This window comes from Pseudorasbora parva, chromosome 21 (assembly GCF_024679245.1).
Source record: "Pseudorasbora parva isolate DD20220531a chromosome 21, ASM2467924v1, whole genome shotgun sequence".
NCBI classification, from domain to species: domain Eukaryota; kingdom Metazoa; phylum Chordata; class Actinopteri; order Cypriniformes; family Gobionidae; genus Pseudorasbora; species Pseudorasbora parva.
This window is the reverse complement of record NC_090192.1, coordinates 22114647-22140669: the sequence shown is the minus strand read 5'-3', so window position 1 is coordinate 22140669 and position 26023 is coordinate 22114647. Positions and strand designations below refer to the sequence as shown.

The 26023-nt window shown below is 37.0% G+C and overlaps 3 protein-coding genes across 3 annotated transcripts in view; 1 reads left to right on the top strand and 2 right to left on the bottom strand.

The window, feature by feature from the left end:
* Positions 1 to 3051, bottom strand: part of pkd1b (polycystic kidney disease 1b) — a 42828-nt gene extending 39777 nt beyond the window's left edge. The window contains exons 1-4 of the mRNA XM_067430220.1: positions 2918 to 3051; positions 2584 to 2761; positions 2146 to 2321; positions 1668 to 1786 (exon numbers count right to left, since the gene is read on the bottom strand). Of these exons, the coding sequence (XP_067286321.1) occupies positions 1668 to 1786; positions 2146 to 2321; positions 2584 to 2761; positions 2918 to 2981 (537 nt within the window). The 5' untranslated portion in view covers positions 2982 to 3051. The remainder of the gene's footprint in view (positions 1 to 1667; positions 1787 to 2145; positions 2322 to 2583; positions 2762 to 2917) is intronic.
* A 2903-nt stretch (positions 3052 to 5954) lies between these two features.
* Positions 5955 to 8665, bottom strand: mrpl27 (mitochondrial ribosomal protein L27). The gene is made up of 4 exons (XM_067430160.1): positions 8548 to 8665; positions 8035 to 8160; positions 7815 to 7888; positions 5955 to 6320 (listed from the first exon to the last, which is right to left on the bottom strand). Exons 1-4 carry the CDS (start codon positions 8585 to 8587, stop codon positions 6114 to 6116), a joined length of 447 nt encoding a protein of 148 aa, XP_067286261.1. The 5' UTR covers positions 8588 to 8665; the 3' UTR covers positions 5955 to 6113.
* On the top strand, positions 8576 to 23313 carry eme1 (essential meiotic structure-specific endonuclease 1). The gene is made up of 9 exons (XM_067430159.1): positions 8576 to 8703; positions 13788 to 14515; positions 14681 to 14808; positions 16948 to 17037; positions 20007 to 20131; positions 20460 to 20607; positions 20706 to 20821; positions 20925 to 21114; positions 21226 to 23313. The coding sequence occupies exons 2-9, from the start codon at positions 13816 to 13818 to the stop codon at positions 21400 to 21402; spliced, it is 1674 nt and encodes a 557-aa protein (XP_067286260.1). The 5' UTR covers positions 8576 to 8703; positions 13788 to 13815; the 3' UTR covers positions 21403 to 23313.
* Positions 23314 to 26023: the final 2710 nt, after the last annotated feature.

Genomic DNA, 26023 nt, shown 5'->3' with positions numbered 1-26023 from the left:
TTTTAACACAGAAATACTCCATCAAACGTCCAACATTAGTTTTTGAAACTTTGTCTATGTTTAGGATGGGAATCCAAGTCTTTAACAGTGTAAAAAGCTCAGTGTGCATGAAACAGCATTTCACCCCCCTTTAACAAGCAGAATCACCAAAAGAGAAAAAGCTAATTTTTAAGTCATCATTATGGAGATCAGTGTTTGCTTTAGATGGGGGGGGGGGGGGAAGAAATGATTCACGCAGAGTCCGTTTTTATTAGAGTAAACATGTTCACTATATATAATGAATTGACTTAAACTGAGATCCCTTGATTAACATTAATTTGATTAATGTAATAAGTAGGGCCGGGACTTTAACGCGTTAATTAAGATTAATTCATTACGTGACTTTAACGCGTTAATTAATTACGCAAAAAAAAAAAAATGTTTTACCACACTTATTTTTGCACCGCGGAACGTTTTTCAATGAATGAGTTTCGACGGACCAATTATACTGGAACACCAACTAGCGCTCCGGAGCAAGGGGGTAATCTAGCGCTCGGAAAGCGTTCCACCCCTAGGGGCTGCCATTGCTAACCAAGCCATCACCTGCTGTTAGCATCCCATTGACTCCCATTCATTTTTGAGTCACTTTGACAGTGAATAACTTTACATCAGAGGCGTTTAAAGACTCCATTTGTCCATTGTATATTTCTAAAGAAACACGACAATGTATAAAAGGCTCCATTACCTTGTATCTTGCACTATCGCCCCGCAGAAGCTGTTTTTGTAAAAATAGGCTAACGATTGCGTCATAACCAACGCGACCCTGTCGCACAGTTGAGAAATTACCGTATAGACCTGAGGAGACGCTCGCAGGCAATCTTTTACTGTCTATGAGACAGTCGGGGGGACGTGGAGACATGTACTGGAGACTAGTCTGATAAAGTCAAGGGGGAAGAATGGGTAGAAGCCCATAGTGAGCCAAAAGCAACGGGAGAAAATATTTAAACAACGTGATTCAGCTTTCGCTTTCCACATCTACTAGAAGACTCACAGCTGTCAGACAGGAGGCTCACGTCACATCTACGTCGTCAAGCTCAGTCTGAGCCTGCGCAGTTCGCTCAGCCATCAGGAAGTGAGTGCCCCTAGGTTGACTTCATTATTTCGCCGTAGACGTCAATGGGGTCGCTGTGTCCATTTCTTTTACTGTCTATGCTCCGGAGTCACGACAACAACAAACCATGTGAACATGAACGAAGCAAAGACTGCTTTGCTTGGCCCCGTGGATGGGACATTTTGTTTTAAAAAACGAAAGAATGGAAGCGCCGACAAGAGCATGGTTGTGTGCAAGCTGTACAACAAGGAATTTGCATATCACCGCAGCACATCGAGCCTCAAATATCACAAATATGCTTTTGCTAAACTTAATGGCAAACATTGCGCTGGTCTGCTGGACTGAAATAAATAAACAATATTTTGTTGATTAAGCTTTTGTATTCAGTCATTATTCAATGGTATACTAAAAATACATGTGAAAAATTACTTCTCATTGTTCTCAGGTCAAATATTTATATGCAATTAAAATGCGATTAATTTCGATTAATTAATTACAAAGCCTCTAATTAATTAGATTAATTTTTTTAATCGAGTCCCAGCCCTAATAATAAGCTGATTGTTTTTTTTTTTTTTACCTCAACCATATGTGGTCCTGGGTCTGGTGCAGAGGGAAGCAGTTGCATCTGGGACACTGTGTAAATTCCTGACATTAGTGGCACACCTGTCACATAGCTCTCCAGCGATGGCAAAGACACTTTATAGACAAAATGAATGACAGTGCTGTCAGTTATGAGGTTTGACAAAGGTTTTGCAACATGGCTTGGGTTAACTGAAAGTGAGCTGTAAATAAGTCTCTAAAAACATATTTGATGGGCTTTGTCATCCCCTCCTGAAGTCAATAATGAAATCAAAATGACCAATATTGTTTTTTAATGGCATAATGTAGTATTATTATGAGTTATCCATCTATTTATTTATTTTTAGTCCTAACGAAAATGTTACTGTTTCTTTGATTGTGCAATACTGTGAAAATTACTTGTTTGGTCAATGAATTGGTCTTTATGATGAAGATTTGGATAATATGATTTGGGGTAAAACAGTTAGCTTGCTTACCTGATATTTTTTTCTCACAGATAATATAATTTCCCTTATTGCATTGTTCATCCGTCCATTGTCCAGAGGCCAAAGCCATTGAAGTACATTCCTTCGTCTCACTGTCTTCAGTCTCAAAATCATCTAACCGACCCTGTTCCATTCCGTTTCTCAACCAGACCCCAACTGGGGCTTCTCTGGAATTTACACATGCAGATTAAAAACAAATACAGGATCAGCCAGTTGCAATGCTCTGTATTTGAGACTATAATCTCTAAATAATATATATTTGTGTGTGTGTGTGTGTGTGTGTGTGTGTGTGTGTGTGTGTGTGTGTGTGTGTGTGTGTGTGTGTGTGTGTGTGTGTGTGTGTGTGTGTGTGTGTGTGTGTGTGTGGTGTGTGTGTGTGTGTGTGTTCCATTTTTTATATTTCTGTTGCATGAAAAAAAAATCTCTTACAGTTGAAAGGAATTTTGTATGAAGGTCTGAACATTCACGCTGTCCACCATAGCAAGGTCTCCTCTCCCGTCTCTCTGACAGATGCCTCTTGCTTGTAGCCATGCTGACGTAAAAGTGGGCATCCAGTAACAGCGCAAACCATCACGGTCAATTTTTGCCCCCTTTGGGCAATAACATTCTAGTGGAAAGCATGAAATGTTCCAAAAACAAATTGTATTCATTTTAGATGCATCCACAAATAACGAACACAAGTCACGTAATGTAATGCTCTATGTTTGAAAACAATTAGCAAGAATAATATCCATTACTGAGGAAGGCAGATAAGACATCTCACCACTGAAGCAGCTTGTAAAAACACAGAGAATCCAAATGAGAGGCAGGTGCACAATATTTGCCATTTTATCTGTTCCTCAGGTAAAGCATAATAAATGTAATAATGAATCATGCATGAGAGAGACTACAAGAGGCTCCATTTCATGCTCTGACTGTGTCTGTCCACGAAGACCCTGCTTTAACTTTCCTTCCTTTTAGTTTTCTTCTCCCTCTACCCCCCCCCCCCCCCCCCCCCCTCTCTCTGGCCTCTTTTTGTCTTTCTCTTGTACTTGTCCTTTTAGTGCTTGGTGACTTATTAGCATTGTGCATTTCAACACATAGTTTCTCCCCCTTTAACATTTGCATGACTTTTAGTTTGTCTCACAGCAACAGTCCCAGACGAGAAAGACTGGACAGAGTTCTCATTAACATGCTATAAAATCCCGCCTGATGAATAGGCAGTTAAAACCGGTTAAATGCACCACCACCTCCTTTATAACAGTATATATATATATATATATATATATATATATATATATATATATATATATATATATATATATATATATATATATATATATATATATATATATATATATATATATATATATGCACCACCACCTCCTTTATAACAGTATATATATATATATATATATATATATATATATATATATATATATATATATATATATATATATATATATATATATATATATATATATATATATATATACTGTTATAAAGGAGGTGGTGGTGCATTTAACCGGTATATATATATATATATGAGAAGATAAATAAAACCATTCAGAATTTTTCAAGGCATCAGTAGCACTGTTTGTCATTTGAACAGAACATATTATGTGCAATGTTCTGCCAAAAACCCTTGAAAATACAGTCTAACCTTCAGGCAACTATTTATTTTTCTCCTCCAGGAGTGGACATACGTCATTCTCCACTCCAGTTTAAATGTACAGAAAAAAAGAGTGAGGAAATGCAAAAAACAGGGGAAAAGCGGGCTCTTCTCAGAGACGCACCAACCGTTGCTAAGCAACTGAGTAGATAGAGCAGGGGTTGACAGTCATTCTTTTCAAAGCAAAGCAGACAGACGTAACAAGGCTTCCTTTGCTGAATACCAGGTCGTAGCTTTCAGGGGTGAACAATGGAACAGCATCTAATAGTTTTCAGCAAAAAGGCCAATGAGAATCAGATTGGATTCCAATGACCTTTCTCCAAACCTTACCGGATCTAGATGTTACATTACATTGAGAATGTATGAAAAACTTATGACGTTCCAAACCTGTATGACGTTCTTTCATATATGAACCACAAAAGAAGATAAACTAGAGGCCAAACAACTTAAGATCCCTTTGACTTTCATTATTTGGAAAAGGCACAGTAGGCAGTTTTCATTATACAAGTTCAGAACGACATGAGAGTGGGAAAAATGTCACATCATCTGGTTGAAAAACCACCAGATGATCTTCAGAAATCTTTTGGGGTGAACTATCCCATCAAATTGTCATTTGCTGTGTTACCTGATGTTGCTTACAGCTGTTTAAGCACACATTGGTTGACCTGTGCATTGAACAATGTTGGGGAAGGTTTTTTATTTATTTTATTTATTTTTTTAGAAAATGTCAGAAAACAAAATGGTGATGAATCCCAATTAAACTCCATCCTGATGAGCATGCCAATGAAAAGAGGGGATATTGTTATGTAAATATGGCAATAACACCATACCTTTTAGATTAAAATTAACCTTGTTTTATAACTCTACATTTTGTATCAATGTCATTAGACAAAACTTTAGTGATGTTAAATGTTTATTCGTAAGTTGACTTTTGAAATGATGTATGGGTTTATACTGTGTATACTAAATTTTGCTCTCACACAATATTTGCATCTCTCCCATCCTGAAATATTTGTGGCAGGCTGATGTTCAGGGCTGAATAACAATTATCTGCCAGATAGATTATTACGCAGAGCATTGCTCAGAATCTCTGATTACTTTCTGAATAAATTCCCCATCGTTTTTCATTAGCATTGAGCCTCTTTATTACTATTATTCAGTGTACAGAAAAGAGCTCCCAAACAATGAAGGTTCCTTGAACATTTTGTACATCTGCATCATAAAAAGGATTTTGAACTTCAAGCTTATGGAGTGGCACCTGCTCGAGTGGTTGTCCTTGGAAAGTGTCAGCACACTCCATGTTTAATCCTCTCATTCTACTTGATGTGAGAGAGTGCAGCTACATGGTGCAACCACAACTCATTTGGCACCTTTTCTTACCCAGTACAAAAATCCTTCTTATTTCTCCTTGGCTTTCTCCAACCTAAGGATACTCTCAAGCTTCACTTCCCCTAATCCTGCTAATACACATGAACAACACCCTGAGCCCTAAGGGAAATCCTACAAAGATATCCTTGTCTGTTTTTATAGAGGAGAGAGACAGCCTAAATCCTTAAAGGCAAAAGCTGTGCAGAATTTTAGATTAAAACACCTCAACTACTGGACAATGTTTGCGCTGTTTAATACTCCATGAAAAGCAGATCTTAAAGGCCACAAGTGCTTGTAACTTTATATTGATCTGCTGAAAGACTGAGCCATTTTAATACTTCCACTCGAATTTTAAAAAGACCATTTACTTTCAGAGCACATCCTGGTCTTATTGTGAACAATTTATCGGTGCATATTATTATTTAAAGTAAAAATCTTTATCTTTTATCTAAATGTAATAACGTGTTCCTGGTTTTTCTCTCTTCATTTGTCACCCCTTTCCCAACCATACGACTCACTCAATCAATTCCTGATGGATAAAATATATTCCTTTTTCATTTTTCAATATCTTGCTTCACTCAGAAATATGTCAGATTATGAAAGTAAAATGGATTACAAATAACACTTAACATTGTTTCTTGTAGCTTTCCACAAATGTTGATTTTATTCAGGAGAACAAATATTTCTAGATTGCAATATATATATATTAATATATAAATTAATTTGTATATTATGATATAGTGCCCATGGTGTGCAAGGTATCGAACAAAGTCATACGATGTTAAGTAAACATGTTTATTAGAGTAGAACATTGGGTAACTGTACAAATAAAAAAAAATAATTAAATATTTTTCCTGCTTCATTTTCAGACACATTTGAGTGGAGTGCATCGAAATACTCCAGGTTGGGTTACAGTCCAAAAAATTCAGTTCAGTCTTTTTTATACCATGTCAACTAGTGTAAATTTATTCTCCTGCTTTGTAGGAATGATATTGATAAAGGTCTTGTACAGAACAGCCCCCCTGGGAAGATTTGGGATCACATCCCTGGCTTCGGCACTTCGTGGTAGAGGAATGTACACCTCCTTGGTGAATCTGACAATGCCATCCTCCAGGGCATAAAGCGTTTTGTTGGTTCCAATACCAACCTGCGAGGACACAGAATGAGAAATTCATTTCAGATAAGGAAATGCTGGCTATTTACAATAAAGTTTTAGGATTTTGAGAAATTTAAAACAAAGCAGCATTAACATAAAAAATAAAGATTCTAAATATTTTTACAGTCAGTTATCAAATTTGCTATAGTGATAATATAATTTGTAATGAGTGAATTATACTTTTTTTTATATAATTAGGGAAAAAAAGCTAAATATATTCATTAGTGATATCAGACTATTGGATGATACTGTATCATATAAGAAATGTTAAAATAATACATTATAATAAAACAATTTTCAAAAACGAATAAAAGCAACTTTCATAAGACATTATGCTAAATGCTGCTTTTGCTCTATTATTGTATGCTTGGCCCAGTAGTGCAGCTGTACTAAATTAAACCACAACACAACAAAATCGCCACAACACAACAAAATTAAACCACAACACAACGGAAACAAGCCACAACAGAATCGCCACAACACAACGGAAACAAGCATCAACACAATGGAAATGCTCCCGACCTCAAAGGGGCTTTAGAAGACGGTAAAGTTAGTTTTCCTTGCCATTGTTCTCTAGATTGTCTTACAAAGATATAAACATTACAATCAATTTTAAGTGTGCAACCATTGTATATCGACATTAAATATCAATTCAAAATCACCTACATGCATTATAGCTGAATATTTCGCTCTATCATGGCGCTTGATTTCTAAGCGAACGTCTGCCAATTGCATCATGCAGTTGAAACATATAACATAACATTTGTATGAATTAAAATTACTTTTTAAAGTGAAAAACAGACATGTTAAAATTCCACAGCTTGGTTGTATTGTAAAAAAAAAAACCTGACTTGGAAAAAAATAAAAATAAAAAATGTCATTTTAATTCCTAAAATTATAAGTTTCAACCACTTGGTGGAATTGGTAGATGTTCCCTTGGGCATTAAGTGCCAGGATAGAGATTTTGATTTGATATTTCATGTTGATATACAATGGTTACACACTTAAAACTGACCATAGTGTTTATATCTTTGTAACACTGGCCAATCTATAGAACAATGGCAAGGAAAACTAACTCCGTTAAAAACTAAAAATTAAAACTAATTCTGTTGTGTTGTTGACTTCTTTCCATTGTGTTGTGGTGATTTCGTTGTGTTGTGGTCAATTTCGTTGTGTTGTGGCTTGTTTCCACGGTGTTGTGGGGATTTCGTTGTGTTGGGGCATTTCCGCTGTGTTGTGGCGATTTTGTTGTATTGTGGCTTGTTTCTGTTGTGTTGTGGTGATTCCGTTGTGTTTTAATTCTGTACGGCTGCACTACTGGGCCATCGTACTGAAGCATTTAAAAAGTAAAACAATTCTTCAATATGAAAAAATAAATAAATAGGTAATGTACAAAAAATTAATTAAAAAAATCAAATGTTTGTTTTGACCAGACCATACATAGCTACATCACGTATAACAGCTATTCATAGGTAATTATTTTACATGAGCTCCAGGTTGCCAGCGCATTAGACCCTTGCGTTGTGTTGCGAGGATGTTGCCTGCATGTACAAAGTTTCCTAAAAAGAAGGAAAGACAAAACGTGCTATAATGCAAGATGATGATGGATAGAAAAATGAATGTATACAAACACTAGCAAAAAAAGTTGATAGTTGATAGTGATAGTTTTTCATATCATATGAAGGTCAGCAGGAAAAAAAAGTACCATCTTGTTTCTTGAAACCGAATCTGCGGCCAGCACTCTTTCCTCCTAGGTTTTTGCTGCTTCCTCCTGACTTCTTAGAAGCAAATCTCGTCAGTACAACTATGGGTGTTTGACTGAACAGAATGCCTGCAAAGACAAAAAACAAACAAACAAAAAACAGGGATGATGTTGTAAGTTTTCTTCAGGTCATAACCATTAGTTTGATGTGTACCGGGTATTAAACAAACCATTTCATACCCTGGATATTATGGTAATCCATTACCATAAACAAAACATAAGAATAATCAGTCAGTTTATGCTTTGCGGCTGCTGCTGCTGTCAACATTTAACACATGCTCACTGTGCTGTTAGGAAATGGTGGCTTAGCATACTACTACCAACGCTCACACTCACATTACAGAAAGCCAAATGATAAAAGGCTTAATTATTCCACATCGGCACCTATTATGTACACCTTACTTACAATATACGTGATACAATTCGAGAAAAAAAAGAAAAACTCATTCTACTCACAGGCTCTGGATTGCAGCATCAAGGACGCGAGCGCCGCCATCTTGAATGACGTGAGTGTGACGCAGCGGGCGCGCTCCCGTGATCCTCCTTCAGCTTCAGAACAAGAACCCGCGAAACACAGGAGAATTTGTTTGGCGTGAGTAAAGAGAAGACTATGTACGTTTGTGAATATTGCTTATTACAACTACAATAGAAGTGTATGAGAGGATGATGAATTACATGAGCATTTGTACCTTGATATTTTATGTGGTCTGCTATACTGAGTTGAAAACTTGTTGCTGCTGTGCTGTCTTTCTGTTCGTGTGTGCTATGGTGTGAATGTAAACAATAGTTAACGTTACCTGGAGTCACATGCGTCGGTTCTGTTCGTGGTTGTGACTGAAGTCCGCGCTGACCTGTTTGAAGAAAATATGAATGTAAATGTTGTGTTTAATTTTGTTCTTATTTAAAGGATACTACGTAGTTTGTAGATACTACTACAGTGTTTGTACACCGTTTGAAGGAAATAGTGATAGTAGGCTAAATAATAGTATGATTTCACAGTAGTACAAGACTAGTAATGTCTGTAGCAACTTTTGTTATATTGAACATGGCTGTGGATTCGCCCTATTTAAATATCATTTGCCAGGCTTGCTGGCATATTAGATTTGGTTGAAACTCAGAATGATTTGTGGCAGTGTTGAGAACATCAGTGAGAATGGGTTAAAATTGGTGAACTATTCATGGTAACGTATATCATTTGTGTTTGTAAATTTGTGAATCTGTTTTGAAGTTAAATTATAGCTGCATATTAAGAAAAAAGTGTGTGAAATAAAAAGAAATGTTACAAATGATAAATGTTGTGAAAAAGAAGATATAATTAAATATTTTTACATAGGCTATGTGACCCTGGACCAAAAAAACAGTCATACACGTAATAAAAAAGAAAACTAAAACCTTTTTTTTAGGATAGGACAGAATAGAATTATATTGGTCAAAATACAACTATTTAAAATTCTGCAATCTAAATATTGAGAAAATTGCTTTTAACGTTGTCCAATTAAAGTCATTAGCAATAGCAATGCATTTTACTACAATTTTTTTTATAAATAATTCCGGTAGGACATTTACAAAATGTACTTAATATCCTAATGATTTAAAACAGTGGTTCCCAAACATTTTGTAGCACTCACCTCTTTCTAATGTTTGATACCTGTCAAGCACCCCCACCACCTTATTTCGGTTAAACATAAGATTTTTAATAGCAATAACTAAATACAAATATCCTCTGTATATAAGAAAAAAAAATCAACATTTGAGTTGTAATATATATATATACAGTATAGAGTTCGGGGGCATGCTCCCCTGATAATTTTTTTTAATTTTCTGATCTACATATGAGCATTCTAAGACATTTGAAAGCCAAAAAAATATGATAAATAGCTTTAAAACTAAGTCAGTGGGCAGTAAATCATTTCTCAATTCTCTCCTCATCTCCATCACTCCTTATTTTGCCCTGTCTCTTCCCCTCTTAATGCATTCAACAAACATAAGGGGTGCGTCCGAAATCGCGTACTATGTGAGTAGGTACTACATTTGAATTAGAACGTACTTCGCGACCGTTAAAAAAGTACGTTCTATATAGTATGAATACGGGTAGTATGAATGGAGTCGGACGTACTACATGCGCCATGATGGAATTGTCACGTGATAGACGCCGTCATGACAGCGCGGAGATTTAAAGAGCCCATTCCACCGACTGCACACATTCCCCAGCGATGTTTTTAGATCTGCTTCGCTTTTATCTGCGTTTTTACATCGTTCGAGCTCACAATCCAGAGGAGGCGTCGGTCAGCTCCTCGCAGGTCACGCCTACGTCGAGAGCTTGTGCGGAATTTCTCAAATAATGCAAGTATTATAATGTATTTAGCTTTTAAATATTACCTCAGAAACAAATGTGTGTGCGTGTCTCTATTAATGGAGCTACAGTGGTCCCTAGAGGCGACACCCACCAACCACTGGCACAACGGCTTAGGCTGAGTGTGAATTTGTGTGCCAAACATTTGAAATTATAGTTACATATCACATATTTGAGCTTCATGTTTTACAAATTATTTACTTCAAGAGTAAATCCAAAAATTACCGAGATCGTAGTCTTCATCTTGTACACACTTTAAAAGAAACATATAACTTTAACGTTATTGAACTATTTTAAAGTGATGCCCTATAAATGAGATTACTAGTTATCAAAGTCCTTTTAGATCTTTTTGAAACCTGTGAAAGTTACCTTACCGAAGCTGCTTAAGTTAAACTTCTTTCCTCGTGATGACACTATAATAAAAAAACATTTTAATACCTTTCCTTTTGGTGGTGTTTAACGCTATGTACGGCAAAATTATGTGATTTTATTTTAAGCTTTGTATCCTACGAATCCATTTGAAAGTTAAATACACAAAAATAAAGCAAATACATTTTAATGGTGTCTGGAGTGTTTTTTTCTCTAGAGTGCAGCACTCGTATTCAGAGTTAGACAGCATATTTTTCAGATACACGTGCAATTAGCTCGTTTCAAAAACCAGCAACACATACAGAACGCTTTAAAAAAAATACTCAAGGCCATATATTAGCAATTTACCACTGACAATATAGCTACTATAAAGCCCTAGGAATTAAGTGTTTTGTAATATAACTTGCTAAACAGCATGACGGTGAATTTACAAACAAATGAAAGGAGACACTGTATCATTTGATTTCTTTATTATCATCATTGTTTAGCAATTATTTCTAGTAGCCGAAGGAATCTTTTCTTTCTCTCACTTCTTGGTTAAAACACGGGTGGGTGTTCATCAGCCCCTGCAAAATCAACACAGAGATTAACATGTGATGAACCATGGTCAGTTTATTAATGCTAACGGTAACGTACATGGACAAGCTGAGGTAATTTAAACTTGTTAACAGCAGTTTGCTGTGTAACCAACAACATTTTGATAATATCAACACTGGTAAAGGAGAAATACATCGTTTTAATTTACTGAAGTTGTGTAATTATCTCATTAAACTGCTAAACAACGAACGTCTTTGTTTTGTGAAAACAGTGCTATCGGTAGCTGATTTACATTAGTCTAATAATGATAAAACTATAATTTTTCTGAATTGGCTGGAAAAGGACACCCTTACTTTACATCATATAAACTTCTAACAAGACAGTCGTTTACTTATATGATGTTAAACAAACACAATTTAACCACAAATAAACAAAAAATTGTTTATAAAGTACTTACACTTGAAAACAGCTGCATCTCCGTTTTCCGCCATTTTCAAATATAACGCCAGCTCCTCTCTCCCGTGGCATCATGGGATAGTAAAGTGTCCATCGTATGCGCACTTCATAATCTCGCCGGAAGTAGTATGCCATCCGGGTACTTTTCGCATACTGTTTTTCGAATTCTATGAATTCGGACATACTACTCTGCTCGCGTACTGTTTTTCGCATACTATATAGTATGGAAGTACGCGATTTCGGACGCAACCAAGATACATTTATAGTTAGAATATTTTTTTATCTGAAGAAAACATATTCATTAATGTTTCTTGTCCCCTTACATTGACAGTATAGTTAATTATCACATTATAAATTAAACAAAGGTTTATTAGTTTGCCTGATTATTTTTATCGGTAGTTTAACATGTTAATACTAAAACAGCTGCCAAATATGAAATGCTTAGTTTAGCTACCACACCATACCTGGACAACGTCCATATTCCACGAGTAAGAATATAGTGTGGCCCCTTTAAGAGCTGCACGTTCCCCATTGAACTGCCAGTATTTTGTGTGTGCGTGCCATAGACATAGACAGTAAAAGAAATGGACAGAGCTATCCCATTGACTTCAACGGCCGAAAATGAGGACAATCAGGAGGCATTTACTTCCTGATGGCTGAGCGAACTGCGCAGGCTCAGACTGAGCTTGACGACGTAGATGTGACGTGAGCCCCCTGTCTGACAGCTGTAGGTCTTCTAGTCGTTGTGGAAAGTGAAATCTGAATCACGTTGTTTAAATATTTTCTCCCGTTGCTTTTGGTTCACTATCGGCTTCTCCCCATTCTTCTCCCTTGACTTTATCGGACTTTATGCCTCATAGACAGTAAAAGATTGTTTCTGAGCGTCTCCTCCTGTCTATACTGTAATTTCGCAACTGTGCGACAGAGTCTTGTGGTTATGACGCAATCGTTAGCCTATTTTTACAAAAACAGCTTCTACGGGGCGATAGTGTAAGATACAAGGGAATGGAGCATTTTATGCATTGTCGTGTTTCTTTAGAAATAAACAATGGACAAATGGAGTCTTTAAATGCCTCAGATGTAAAGTTATTCACTGTCAAAGTGACTCAAAAATGAATGGGAGTCAATGGGATGCTAACAGCAGGTGATGGCTTGGTTAGCAATGGCCGCCCCTATGGGTGGAACGCTTTCTGAGTGCTAGATTACCCCCTTGGCCATAGACTGTAAAAAATATTGCGCGCCGAACTGTGCCGCAATTCACTTAAACAGTGAGAGAAACACGGACTCGAGAGCGCTTTTGTTCAGAAAAGTAACCTGCGTATTAGTTTTAGCCGATTGTCATGTATTTAGTTCAATAAAACACATATACTGTAAGCGGTGATGGTGTTAATTATTTACCTGAGTGAGAATGAGCTTGCAGTGAATCATGCTCGGACTGCAGAGAAAGTGCTCAGTGAAGAAAAAAAAAACACACTTTTCTTTCGACCAAAAATGAAAAGGGCAGGGCTTTGACACGCTTGTAAAATGAAATAAAAATATGATTTACTATAATTCACTACAGCTTGTAATGTGAAATTTGTATTTATCAATAATACTCTGACATGTGAATTTTATCCAAGTTAGATACGTAAAATAAAAAAGAGACAATTTTCTGCCATTACAAACATTCTCTCGCGCACCCCCGGTGGACAGTCTGCGCACCCCAGTTTGGGAACCGTTGATTTAAAAGATAAATAAATGTTAATAATTTTGTCCCATATTGTTGGCTATAATTCCAAATATACCCGTGCGACTAATGGCGGGTTTTGCGGTCCAGGGTTACATATTGTATTAATATAATATAAAACTACACACACACACACACTTTTTATTATTTACTACTGGAGGGAAGAAATATCAGTAGGGCATTTACAGATCTAAACTATATCAGAAAATCTCTATTGTTGAGACTTGCATGTGCTTTAAATGGAATTTCCTTCAGATTGCAGATCTTTGGATGACCGCTCAGCATGACCTGCATCAGTAGACCTGGATTCCTCCTAAGTGACAGCGACTCCAGTGATTCAGAACATCTGCCTGTGTTTGATTTCTCACAGTCAAAATCCAGACAGGCCAACTTGGTGGTTTTAGACAGTTCAGACACAGAAATGGTTCCTGTTGCTGATCCAATTTCAACTCTAGAGGTCCATGCCTGCACTGGAGCTGCTAAAAGTGACGTGTTGATGGTCAGTAGTGACAGCGAGGAGGAGGCCATCATTCCCTTAGCTGTGAGACTGAAACAGAAACAACGTGGTTTGGGTACAGCAGACACTGCTGCAGAGGAGATTCGGGCTACCAATGTGGTTCCTAATGGATATTCACACCTCTCAGTTGTTCCAGCACATCATATCAACCCCGAGGCCCAGCCAGCTGAACATAACAAGATCTGTAGGAATATAACAAGGCACTGTAGCTCAAACAACGATGCACCATACATCACAAAAGAACCTTCACCTGAAGCGGAGAATGGGGCTTACCTGGCCAAACGCAAGAAAACCCCAGCAGAAGTGGAGGCTGGCAGACAGGAAGCCCTGAGGAAACGAGCAATGCGAGAGCATCAGCAGGAAGAGAAGGAGAGATTGAGAATAGGGAAGAAAGCTCTGGCTGATGCTGTGAAAGCCCTAAGGCCAGAGGAGTGCATCAAACACATGGTGGTGACTGTCGACCCAGGTAGGTGGCAGTGTGTGCCTGCAGTGCTCATCTTTGCTGTCACAGTTGCTTTCAGTGCTCTGTGCGCTTTGATACTTTTCCTGAGTTGTTAAAAAGCACTGGCATGAGGTATTAAGCTGCATTTGCTGAATGGATTAGTATTGATTAGCTGTCTCTCCCCCATAGGCCTGCTGCAGCTGGAAGGCGGTGGTGCTCTCCTGACTTCCCTACACGCTATGGGCTGCAACTGTGCCATAGAGAAGCAGACTCTTCCTCGTAGTGTCACTTGGGCTAGACACTCACCATGCCCACAGGCACGACATCCCTCTACACATACAAATACGACTTTTAGTCATATTCCTTGTCATTGGCTTTGAGGTGCAGACAGTGATACATTATAATAAATCAATAATGTTCCTTTCACGGCTGAACAATACAATTAAAAATATATTTTTTCTAAACAAATAAAAAAAAAAAACACTACAAACTAATAGCATTTTAAATGTTAAAGATTACACTTAACAGTGTTTTTTTGTGTGTGTTTTTAAAGAATAACTGAAAGTTTACATTTTACATTGACATCTACAATTACCATTTACATTAACATTTCAAATACAAGAATATATAGTTATAAGATGTTTGTAGATAAAGAAGATGCTTCGTCTCAAATCTGGGTAGAAATTGGGAAAAACTATACCAATGGTTCTCAACCTTGGCAATCTTCCAAATCAGAATCAGAATCAGAAAGAGCTTTATTGCCAAGTGTGCTTTCACACACAAGGAATTTTTTTTGGTGCTGAAGCTTCCAGTGCACATAAACAATACAATACAACACGGTAATAAAAATATTCTAAGAATAAAAATATGAAGAAAAATATGAACAGTATAAGGTCACGGGAGCCCCAATAATTTATATGCCATTTAAATGAAGGTTTATTAACATGGTGTAATCTTAATTATAAACACTTTATAATTATATAACTTTATAAACACTTTTTTTTTTTTTTACCATTTACATTAACATTTCAAATACTAGAATATATAGTTATAAGATGTTTATCTAACGTTTGTAGATAAAGAAGATGCTTCGTCTCAAATCTGGGTAGAAATTAGGGCTGTTTCGAATGCCATTTTTTGAGCTTCGAAGCTTAGGTGGCAATCAATATCGAATATTCGAAGCTTTGGTGGGTGGGGCTAAATATATAATAATAGTGTTGGTTTGCATTTGTGTCATCTTTCACGACTTCACGTTTCACTCTTCGGCATCGTAATTGTGTTGCGGCAGACCCAGTGGAGTGCAGTGTTGCATTTGGTGCAATATGATCAGGTGGCACACATTCTTTAAATATTAATAAACATTTAATAATCTTTTAAATAGAACAGTTTCCGGTACGCATTACACGGGCAGGTTTATGCTCTGAAAACGGACAGTGCACAAGTGATACAAAACACAGTGTAGTGTAGTCTGGCTCCATTATCTTCATTAATTTTCTGAAGCCTTCGCCTTCAACTACATTAACGGGCCTCATATCCATAGCGACAAACTCTACTATGGCATCTGTTATCTCTCTCTTTCTTTTCTCTGTTAACGGTTTTCGGAATTCCAGGATCTGCTGTGAAGGTTTGGGTTTTGTTGAGCATGTTGATGGCTGCGATACCTGTGGATGTACCTATAAACAAATTATTATTAGCCTGTGCTGCTGTATGTTTTTAAATAGTGTCGTATTTGCAATTAGCCTATTTATCATAGCAAATTAAGCGCATAAAAGCAGTTTTTTTTTTTGCTGCGTGCTACTTACAGAACTCAGGTGATTTTTCAAACTTGTGGTGCTGTTGTGGTAGGCCAGTTTCAAATTGCATATTTGACACACTACCTTTGTCTTGTCATCCTCACTTAATTTAAAGTGCTCCCAAACAGCTGAGGTCTTGGGCAATTTGTAACTATTCAGTATGAGATTAAATAAATCACTACGTTCGCCAACGGGTTGTTCAAGCATGAGTGAGAATGAGTCCGCGACGGAAGTCACGTGTAAAAACAAACAAACGAATATCGAATATCGAACTGAAAATCGAATGCCACCTCACCGAACGAATATTCGATTATTCTAGTACAGCCATAGTAGAAATTGGGAAAAACTATACCAATGGTTCTCAACCTTGGGGCTGGTTCCCACTAGGGAACCTTGGCAATCTTCCAAAGGGAGCCCCAATAAGTTCTGTGCCATTTAAATGAAGGTTTATTAACATGGTGTAATCTTAATTCTAAACAAAGATGCACAGCATTAAACTGATATCATATTTTTTTGTTTATTTGTTTTATTACATTAGACGTGCCACAGTTACATATTGGCTTAGTCAGAAAGCATTTTGTGTTTTGTCTCAAACAAAGAGGGGCCTTGGATTCAAAAAGGTTGAAATAATTGAATTGAAATTTACATTTGTTTTGTTTGCAGACTGGTGAGGTTATGTCCATTCCAGACTCGCATACTGTAATCCAAGTTCCAGTGGATGACTTTGTGACCATGATTAACAATTACTGCAAGGTAGGCACATTATGCTTGGTGGACCGGTTATAGCATGGTGTGATTTCCTATTGGACATTTATGATTACTTAATTAACCATTAATAGGATAATTATTTGATTTGCTGGATGTGCCCTTTTTGTATGATACGACAACTAAATTTGAAATTAAAAGAGTTTTGTGGCCAAAAGGGCAGCAGAAAAACAACAACAGTTTTGACCTTTTTAAGTAGAGTCAGAGCAATTAAGGGTAATGAATACAATTATGGGATCAACTCTGAATTATGTAAAAATGATCCATAAGCTCTTTAAAATGTCCTGTTTCTTAATCTTTGAGAAATGCATGTCCCAGAATTTTGACAGCATAGTGTTTCAGGATTTTGTGAGGGATCACTGGGGGGAACCTAATTTTCTCTAGGGGGTATTTATTTATTTATTTTTTACATTTTAAAGTAAAATTCATGAATCTGTTGCATTTTGAGAGTTCAACATTAAAAGCTAAAAAAAAATTCTATTCAAAACTTATATTCAGTGTGCAAACTGAACAAAGAAAAACGTTTGTTGAATTGACTTTTACCTGAACTTTAAAGGTTAAAAAAGAGGGTTGAGTAAATTCTGAATAATTAAAATGTTATAATAATAATAATAATAAAAACAAAATGTTTATATTATAATTCCTGTGATAGTAATAGCTGTATATTGTAAAACAAATGCACTATTACATAGTAGTAAAATAGTATATTTTTTTACCTTATGCTACAGTAGGAAAATTACAATACTTTTGTCATAATTACAATGGTAAGAGATCAACCTTTGAGCTTTTATTTAGATGGAAACTGCATTTGAGTTTTAATTTTGGGTGAAAGCTACCATTTCTGTGAAAACAAAAGGTTTACAAAAGTATCTCATTACAAGTCTAGTGAAATTCTGTAATCATCTTCCTACAAAAATGTTGGACATTATGCAAATGTGTAAATATAGCATAACTGGTGCCCACTATGTTCCCAAATGCACACTAAACTAATGGAACACTAATGGCAACTAATGGAATTCACTGCATTCATTGGCCTTTTCTCAAATGGCCCTGTCACTTCACATGCACCTACGGTCTTGTGGACTTACAATGGCCACCATGTGCGCTTGATCACGAAGTCCATAAGAATGATTGGTTCATTTTAGTTTTATTAGCAAGTAATATAATATTATAAAACATTTAAATAATTGTAAACATACAACAATCAATAAATAAAAAGTTAATAAATGAATTGTGCAGGGCTTCACAGTCACACTTCACAGTTACCATCTGAGAAGCATAAAGTCTCTTTTTGTGTGTAAGTGAGTGAAGAACAGTGCACAGTGCTTACATCCAATGCTTACATGACTGTGTTTATGTGAATACTCACCAAGTTTGACATATTTCTGTATGTATTTGACAGTTTAGGCATAACCGAAGACAAAGGCTACTATGCTTGTCTGTGTTCCGCTCAGAGTGTTCACACAAAGCATTCTGTCAGTAGCGAATTCAGCTCTCCATGTTTCGTTATTGGTGACTTTACTGAAAGCTGCATAGATTATCATAAATATGACACATTTATAGAACATAAAAGGTCTCTGTGGCAAAAGTGAAAGTACCCGGTGAAATGTTTTGAAAAGTCTCTGGGCACAGCAGAGCTTTAGTTTATATAAAAGAATATGTTTTGGTCCAGTCACTTAATTTTTTTGCTGCTGTTCTAAAATAGTTCTCACCATTACCACAAACAAGCTATGTAGCTGCTTGAATCTGAGTGCAGGAGCTCTAGGTTATCATAGAAATGTAAGTGGTTTGCCATTGATTTCTGCTGTGACACTCACAAACAGCACCGAACACACACTTTGGTCGGTTCAACATGAAATATATTATTATTCCAAACTTTTCATTAACTTTGGTAGGCTATACAACAAAAGGAATTGTTATTGGATGCTTTTTCTGCAGAAAGCTGATCTCTAGTGATGTGTCAAATTTTTTATCAATATTTTTTTGGTAATGGGTGAGACCTGGACGTGGTCAGGAACCTAGGGCTTGGCTTGCACTGCAAACAATGCTCTTCTTACTTAGTAAATTTGTCTTGTTTCTAGTCTAAATATCTAACATTTCTTAAATCAAGATGCATTTACTAGATCAGTAAAACAACATAAGATATTTTTTCTTGTTTTGTTGAAAATACAATCAAAATAAAGTGATTTTTTGCTTAAAACAAGCTAAATTATCTGCCAATGGGATGAGAAAAATAATCTTGTTTCTGATTGAAATCTTGTTTCTTGTTTCCGTCCCCAACAGAAATAAGATTATTTTTCTCACCCCATCGGCAGATAATTTAGCTTGTTTTAAGCAAAAACGCACTTCATTTTGATTATATTTTTAACAAAACAAGAAAAAAAATGTTATGTCATTTTAGTTATCTAGAAAATGCATCTTGATTTAAGAATATTTAGATATTTGGACTGGAAACAAGAAAAAAAAAAACTAAATAAGAAGAGCATTTTTTACAGTGTGTAAGCCGCATGATTTTTGTCAAAGAGCCAAGTGTGGCTTGCAAGCCATAAGTTCCTGGCCACTGCCATAGGGTCATTTTAGGTTTCAGAAAGGGTGCTTGTAAGCAACTGCCTTTGTGGTACTCTGTCCGCCCTCAATGCGCACCTCTGCCGAGCCTACACTGAATCGAGTTCCGCAGCAGAATTCTACCCGCCAGTCAAAGTGGTGTTATTTCAAAAAAGTGCAGTTTTTTGCAATTTGACAAGGGCACAGAGATTATAGTTTTTAGTTCATTTGATAGATACTTTGCCAAAGCAAAGGCACAAAAAAAGTCTTGAAAGTATTATATTTAAAGTATTTTCGGGTCATATGAAACACCGGTAGCACAGATTAGACTATGGCGGGTCTCCAGAGTCTAGGTAACTAATGGGAAACACTGGGCTTTCTTTCTTTTGTGGTGCTTTTCTGTTTTAATGTAGATGCAAAGCAACGGTGTATTGACTGAAAGCGGCATATCTCTTACTGCCTGGATCCAGGGGCTTAAGAGCAGGAACCCAGGCAGAAGCCTCAGTCTGGTCGTGATTGACATAGAGAAGTACTTCAGGTGAGTGACATACTGAGAGTGTCAGACATTGTTATATTGTTTGACAGTTTTATGGAGATTTTATTTATATGGTTTTACAAATATGCAAGCTTCAAGCATACAAAGCTATACAAGCTTTAATGTATCGGAATTCAAATGTAAAACTATTTAACTTGAAACTTTTTTTAAACATTCAATGCTAAGATATTTATGATGCTTTTTACCCAAGAATTAATCAGTGATAATCATAAAACAAAGATTTGCATTAGTACATGCATGTTGATGATTTTTTTTGACAATCTAATGAAGTTTATAGTTGCTTAAATTAGCATTAAATGCTCTTATGCAGATCCCAGAATTCAAAATGTCAGAAGAAATTCCGTGAGGCAGTGCTAGGTGAGGAAAAGAACGTGGGACTTCAGGGAGGTCAGAAAAAGAGAAGAAAGAAGGACGATATCAATCAGCTTCCAGAGGTCTCGCGAGTGCAGGTTGAGGAGGTAAGCTGAACCACCTCGTTGGCAGTCAATATAAATTCATGGCCACATTTGAGGTCCTCTGCTTCAACTCAGTCTTTCTTCCCTCACCTGTCCATCAGGCTTTGGTGAACTTGCAGCTGCAAACTGGTGTGCAGGTTCGCTTCCTCTCTACCTGGAAGGACTTCACTGATTATATTACCATGTCAACCAAAGCAGTAGCCGAGGCGCCGTTCAAGTGAGTGGGAAGATACTGTTTTCATATTTATCGCTTTCCAGCCAGCTGTATCTTTAGATATTGCTGTTTATTTTTTACTTTTGTATATGTTTATTCTTCCCAGGCGGGAGCGAGAGAAGACGGGATTCACATTTTGTTTGGAGAGTGAGTGGGCAGGGGGTCAGAAGGTGGACCGCACAGGGAACGGCCTTCTGCAGGTTTGGAAGAGACAAATACAGCAGTTGAACCGTGTCAGCCCTGATATGGCCAGTGCTATACTCAGTGCCTACCCGTCTCCTCGGCTCCTTGCTCAGGTTAAAGGTTTTTAATTATGAAATGTCTTAACAACATAAAGACAACACGTTATCGGCAAGCAAATTAACAAATGGCTCATGTATGCATGTATGTATATTTGTTACTTGTAGGCATATGCACGGTGCAAATCGGAGCATGAGAGAGTTGGTCTGCTGTCAGATTTACTCATTCGTCGCGGAGAGGGTGTAACATCTACAACCCGCAGAGTTGGTCCAGAGCTTTCTAAACGATTGTTTCTTTTGATGACGTCACGTGACGCCCAGCAGCCCCTTGATTCTGCGGTATAGGTTCTTCTGTGCCTTCTTGTACACATGATGGATAGATGTGAAACAAATTGTGTTATAGTGACTCACATTTCAGTGTAATGTCGACTTGGTTGAGGTATTTATTACAGTTCAGATATTTTATAAATTTCAAGACTTTCAAAGTTATATTTGTCTGTTTTTACTGTAAATCGTTGCCATTAAATGTTTCTTTATGTACCTTAAATCCACCTCTATCAGAGTTAGTTTCCTCTGTGGTCCAAATCTTTCTATACCTCTACACTAGAGGTGGACCTTGAAAGTTTCACTTTTCCTGGAATGCTCATTGAGGTTTTTTTCTTCTTTTTTCTCTTCATGCTAGTGGCAAATAACCTTGTACGGCCAAAGCCTTTTCTGTGTAAGTCTGAAATGCAGTAAATTCTCAGAAATGCTATACACGACATGCAGTATTTCATTTGACACATTTGGAGGTTTCAAAACCCTTGTTTCATTTACAGTTAATTCCCTTTGTTATCTTTAAATGTTTCAGCAGGACTAAACAGGGCACTGTTAATTGCAAAAGCAACAGTCTAAGTTTAGATTCTCTTCCTGTTTAAGGCATTGCTGCGTGCCTTTCGGAACCAAAATGGCCCCCTGAGCATGCCATACTCGCTGTCTAAGGACTGTAGAGGCTCATGGCTCATTTCCAGCACATTAGAGAATGGCACCTGACCAAGGAGTGTCGTGTTGCCTGAAACGAGCGGTGGGGTAACGAGCCGTTAAATGTGCTTAAGAGATGAGCTGCATGCTTCATCCCTGTCCCTGAAGGCAGTATTTCCTCTACAGTTTAAGGGATGGCATAACAAACTATGGCTAGTAGGTGTGTGCTTGTGCCGAAGGTAATTATACGAGCAGAATTACGGCAGCTTGAAAAGGGATCACCTTGGAGTGATTGTTTAGCTGAATAGTATGAAATCCAATTTTCGTGTACTCTGAACGCAGACTATAATAGCTTTTATGACCTAGAGTCTGCAGTGCTAACATCTTCACTGGCTCGGTTGAATGAGACTTTAATTTCCAAAAAGCGGTTGTAAGATATTACGATTTTCAAAGTACAATGTAACTGATCTAACCTAAATGTTTTGGAGGAACGGTTTCTCTTGCCATGTGCTCCGTTTGCATCAAAACACGAATATCTATGCAAGTGCAAAGGGTCTGTTTATCTTCAGCTACTGGATGTGCAGTGTGCATATATGAGTCATAACTACTCCACATGATAGATTGGACCCTGTAAAGCATTTCTGTTCAGCAGAGTAGCAGTTTCTCATTTCTGGTGCACACAGGATTCTTCCTGCTTCTTGTTGGAGATTAATAAGGATTGGGAGTGGCGGTAGGTCAAAGTCGGCCACCTTCAATCTCAGTCAATAGAGTGGGAAGCAAAGCAGGGCTGTTAGTCACTGTCTTTCTCTGGGTATTCTCAACTCGGCTCATCTCTTGGAAAAATGCACCTTCTTATCGGCCGCCACACAAGATGGAGTGCCACAGGCAGTGCTGTTTATGGTTTTGTGAGTCTGTTTTGTTCCAATTACAGTTTCCGATTCTTGGCAGAGTGGGGGCACTTCCAATTTCTTGAGTTGTGCCACAATAATGCCACCTGTAGTGTCCTGGCCTTTCGACGACAGTGGCATAATAATAACATATTTCCTCAGGCGAGTGATGTGCCAACAAGGCAAAGCGTCTGATATTATCCTTCCATTGCATTCTCGATGTGTTTTGCCTTGGTGCTTGGTGAATCACGATCCACTCAGAGCCACTCGCTAAAACGACGAGAGAATGTCAAAGACTCTAACAATCTATTTCAGAGCATAAGTAGGCCGGCCACTGTGGTATTGGTTTCTTTGCCACCAGCGTTCAATCAATGTTTCCTGCTTCTCTTTAAAAATAAATCATTATATGGCTCCGCTTCTGCCTTTCTTTTGTTCATTTGTAAATCAGACGCAAGTGATTCAAGTGTTCAGATCCAGCTCTTTCGGGAAAAGAGATGCAAAACCCTGGAAAAAAAGCAAGAAAACAACTGGCTGACAGAGCTTGAAGCTTTTTAACTTCAGAGGAAAAACATTGCATTGTTATTGCAGGATTTTGCATTCTACCATGCCCTCTCCTACCAGCTTTTTTTTAAAGACTGCACATATGTACAGACTGCACTTTTCTCACAATATAATTTTGTTGTTGGTTTTTTTTTTTTCAGGTGGTTGGCAGAATTTTTGATTGCCACATGAGGGCAGAATTGCTTCACACTCACTATATAGTCCAGTATACACTGGCTATATTAAACATCATGTAATGATCCAACACACAATAGCAACATTGTCCTTAAAGTCTAACAGATGTATTAGTATTACCATGAACTGCATGGTATAGTATCATGCTATCATGATATAGACTTGTATATATTGTTTGAGTCTTTGGTTCTAGAATGTTGATGGTTTCTTGCAGCCAGTGATTCACTGCTCAAGTTTACCCTCCCTGACAGTGAACCCATATTTAATGTAGTCTGCGTTGTTGTTGTTTATTTACTTTGCATTTTGTTTGTCACACAACCTGTTCATGTTGCCATATGCCTTATTTAGCTAGATCAGAGATTCCCAAACTTTTTGTCTGCCAAATGCCTTTGCTGTAAAATATTTACATAGTTTTTAATAACACATTCACAGATTTACAGCTTACTGATGCCGATTAACGGTCAAGTCGTGCAGGTACACAAAATATAAGTGTTTTGTTACTTAGCTTTTATTTTAAAATTATTTCATTTGACATTTTTAATTTTTTAATGAATAATCAGCTAAATAGAGGGTTTCCAAACCCCATTAGGGGGAACTATGGGCTAGATTAGAAAGAGTGATGAAGTTTAATTGGGCGCAAATCTTTTAAAATGTTGCTATCCAGTCAAATGCATGATTTATATGTAGGCTACTACTGCAATGTTTACCGGCTTACCCAGCAAGCAATTTTGGGTTTAAAAGACGTCTAAACTAATAGTCGTCCAAGCAGCCCTGACGTCTAGAACAAGGCAAAATGTGGGCTGTCAGTGAAAATTGAATAGACATCTAACAGTAGCCCAAGAATAGACTAGATATCTAGAACATGAACATGTCAAAGAAATTAAACCAAACCCCTTGTAATCACTGTTGACTTTTCTTACATGATGGAATATAATTCATCTCAAGTTATTTAGGCAAAACCAACATGTAACAAATTAAAGATTATCATTGGGTTATTCATAGCCAGACTGTATCAGGTCTAAGCACTGTATAGGTGTCTATTGTTTGCTAACCTTTCAGCTATAGCACTATCAAGCCTTTACAGGTGATCCAGAATGCAGCAGCACGTTTGGTCTTCAATCAGCCTAACAGGAGCCATGTCACAGCCCTCTTGGTTGCCAGCATTAAATTTAATGCTCAAAAGGTAGCATATAGAGCCGCCTACTGTTCTGCACGCTCTTACCTAAACATGCGCGGTGTGGGATCTCCTTCACAAAACCTCTACACTCCCATGATGGTGGAGCACATTCTTCACCCAAATAACGCACCAATTCTGGTCTTGTTGCATGTAAAAGAAGATTGTATACTTTCTATAACCTGACCACATGCGCATTACATGTGCAAAAACGCTTCATGTTATAGTATAATTAGGTAGTTAATCAGTGGCAAACATCTGATATTTGTCATTTATTTCTTTGTCTGTTACATTGTGCTGCTTTTAGTGCTGTTTTTGTATTTCACTGCACTGCTTTTAATAGTTTTTCTATGTAAACATGCACTAGATGAACATCTGTGACTGTACTGATGTTTACGCTCATTTCTTTATTTTTGTCTGTCTTCTGACTTTAGACCTTTTCTGATTCTTTGGCCGTGCATGTACTGATTCATCGAAAGTCTCTTCTGGTAAAGCATTATAAATGAGTTCCATTGTCTCCGCTATGCTCTTCACAACACTAAACCAAGGCGTAGGTTTGGTCTCGGCTTTGGTGGGGACATCCCACCAGGTTTGCCCAAATTATATAGTCTATTATTTATGTTACTGATTATGGAAATACACCATAGTTTAGGAATGAATACATCTATTAATTGATGAGGCTCTTCAGTTCAAATTATCCAGTACCAAAATAATAATAAAACAAAATACTCTTTCATTACAAAGTTCATAAATTATTTTCAAAACTGATTTGGAAAAAAACACACAAAATGACTTCTTTTCACTATAAAAAGTGATTGCGGACTGGATTTGTTTTTTTTTTTTTTTTTTACCTCTTACCACAGTATTGGGCATGTCAAGGATTAGTAACAACTTTAGCTTTGTTTATGCATTGTAAGTTTTTGTACAGGATCAGATTTTTTTTTCTCCCTCATTTATTGTTTGTGGCTGTTTTTGGCTTTTGTATAGAGTATAATAATTGCATATAAATGAGGGAGAACATTTTTTAAATCTGATGCTGGACAAAAACTAACAATGCATAAAAGCTTTGTTACTAATCTTAAAAATACCAAAGACTGGGAAAAAAGGTTTTAAAAAAATCCAGTCCACAATCACTTTCTATAAAAAAAAATAAGTTAGTGTTTGTGGTTTTTTATAAGTTAGTGTTTGTGTTTTTTTTTTCCTTCTTCCT

Bases quoted from the DNA above. Each gene is read 5' to 3' on its own strand.
- mrpl27 (XM_067430160.1), bottom strand. From the start codon at position 8,587: ATGGCGGCGCTCGCGTCCTTGATGCTGCAATCCAGAGCCT. The intron at 8,161-8,547 runs GTGAGTAGAATG...TTGTCTTTGCAG, and splicing joins GATGCTGCAATCCAGAGCCT to GCATTCTGTTCAGTCAAACA. The intron at 7,889-8,034 runs GTACTTTTTTTT...CCTTCTTTTTAG, and splicing joins CGGTTTCAAGAAACAAGATG to GAAACTTTGTACATGCAGGC.
- eme1 (XM_067430159.1), top strand. From the start codon at position 13,816: ATGACCTGCATCAGTAGACCTGGATTCCTCCTAAGTGACAGCGACTCC. The intron at 20,132-20,459 runs GTGAGTGACATA...GCTCTTATGCAG, and splicing joins GACATAGAGAAGTACTTCAG to ATCCCAGAATTCAAAATGTC. The intron at 20,822-20,924 runs GTGAGTGGGAAG...TATTCTTCCCAG, and splicing joins GTAGCCGAGGCGCCGTTCAA to GCGGGAGCGAGAGAAGACGG.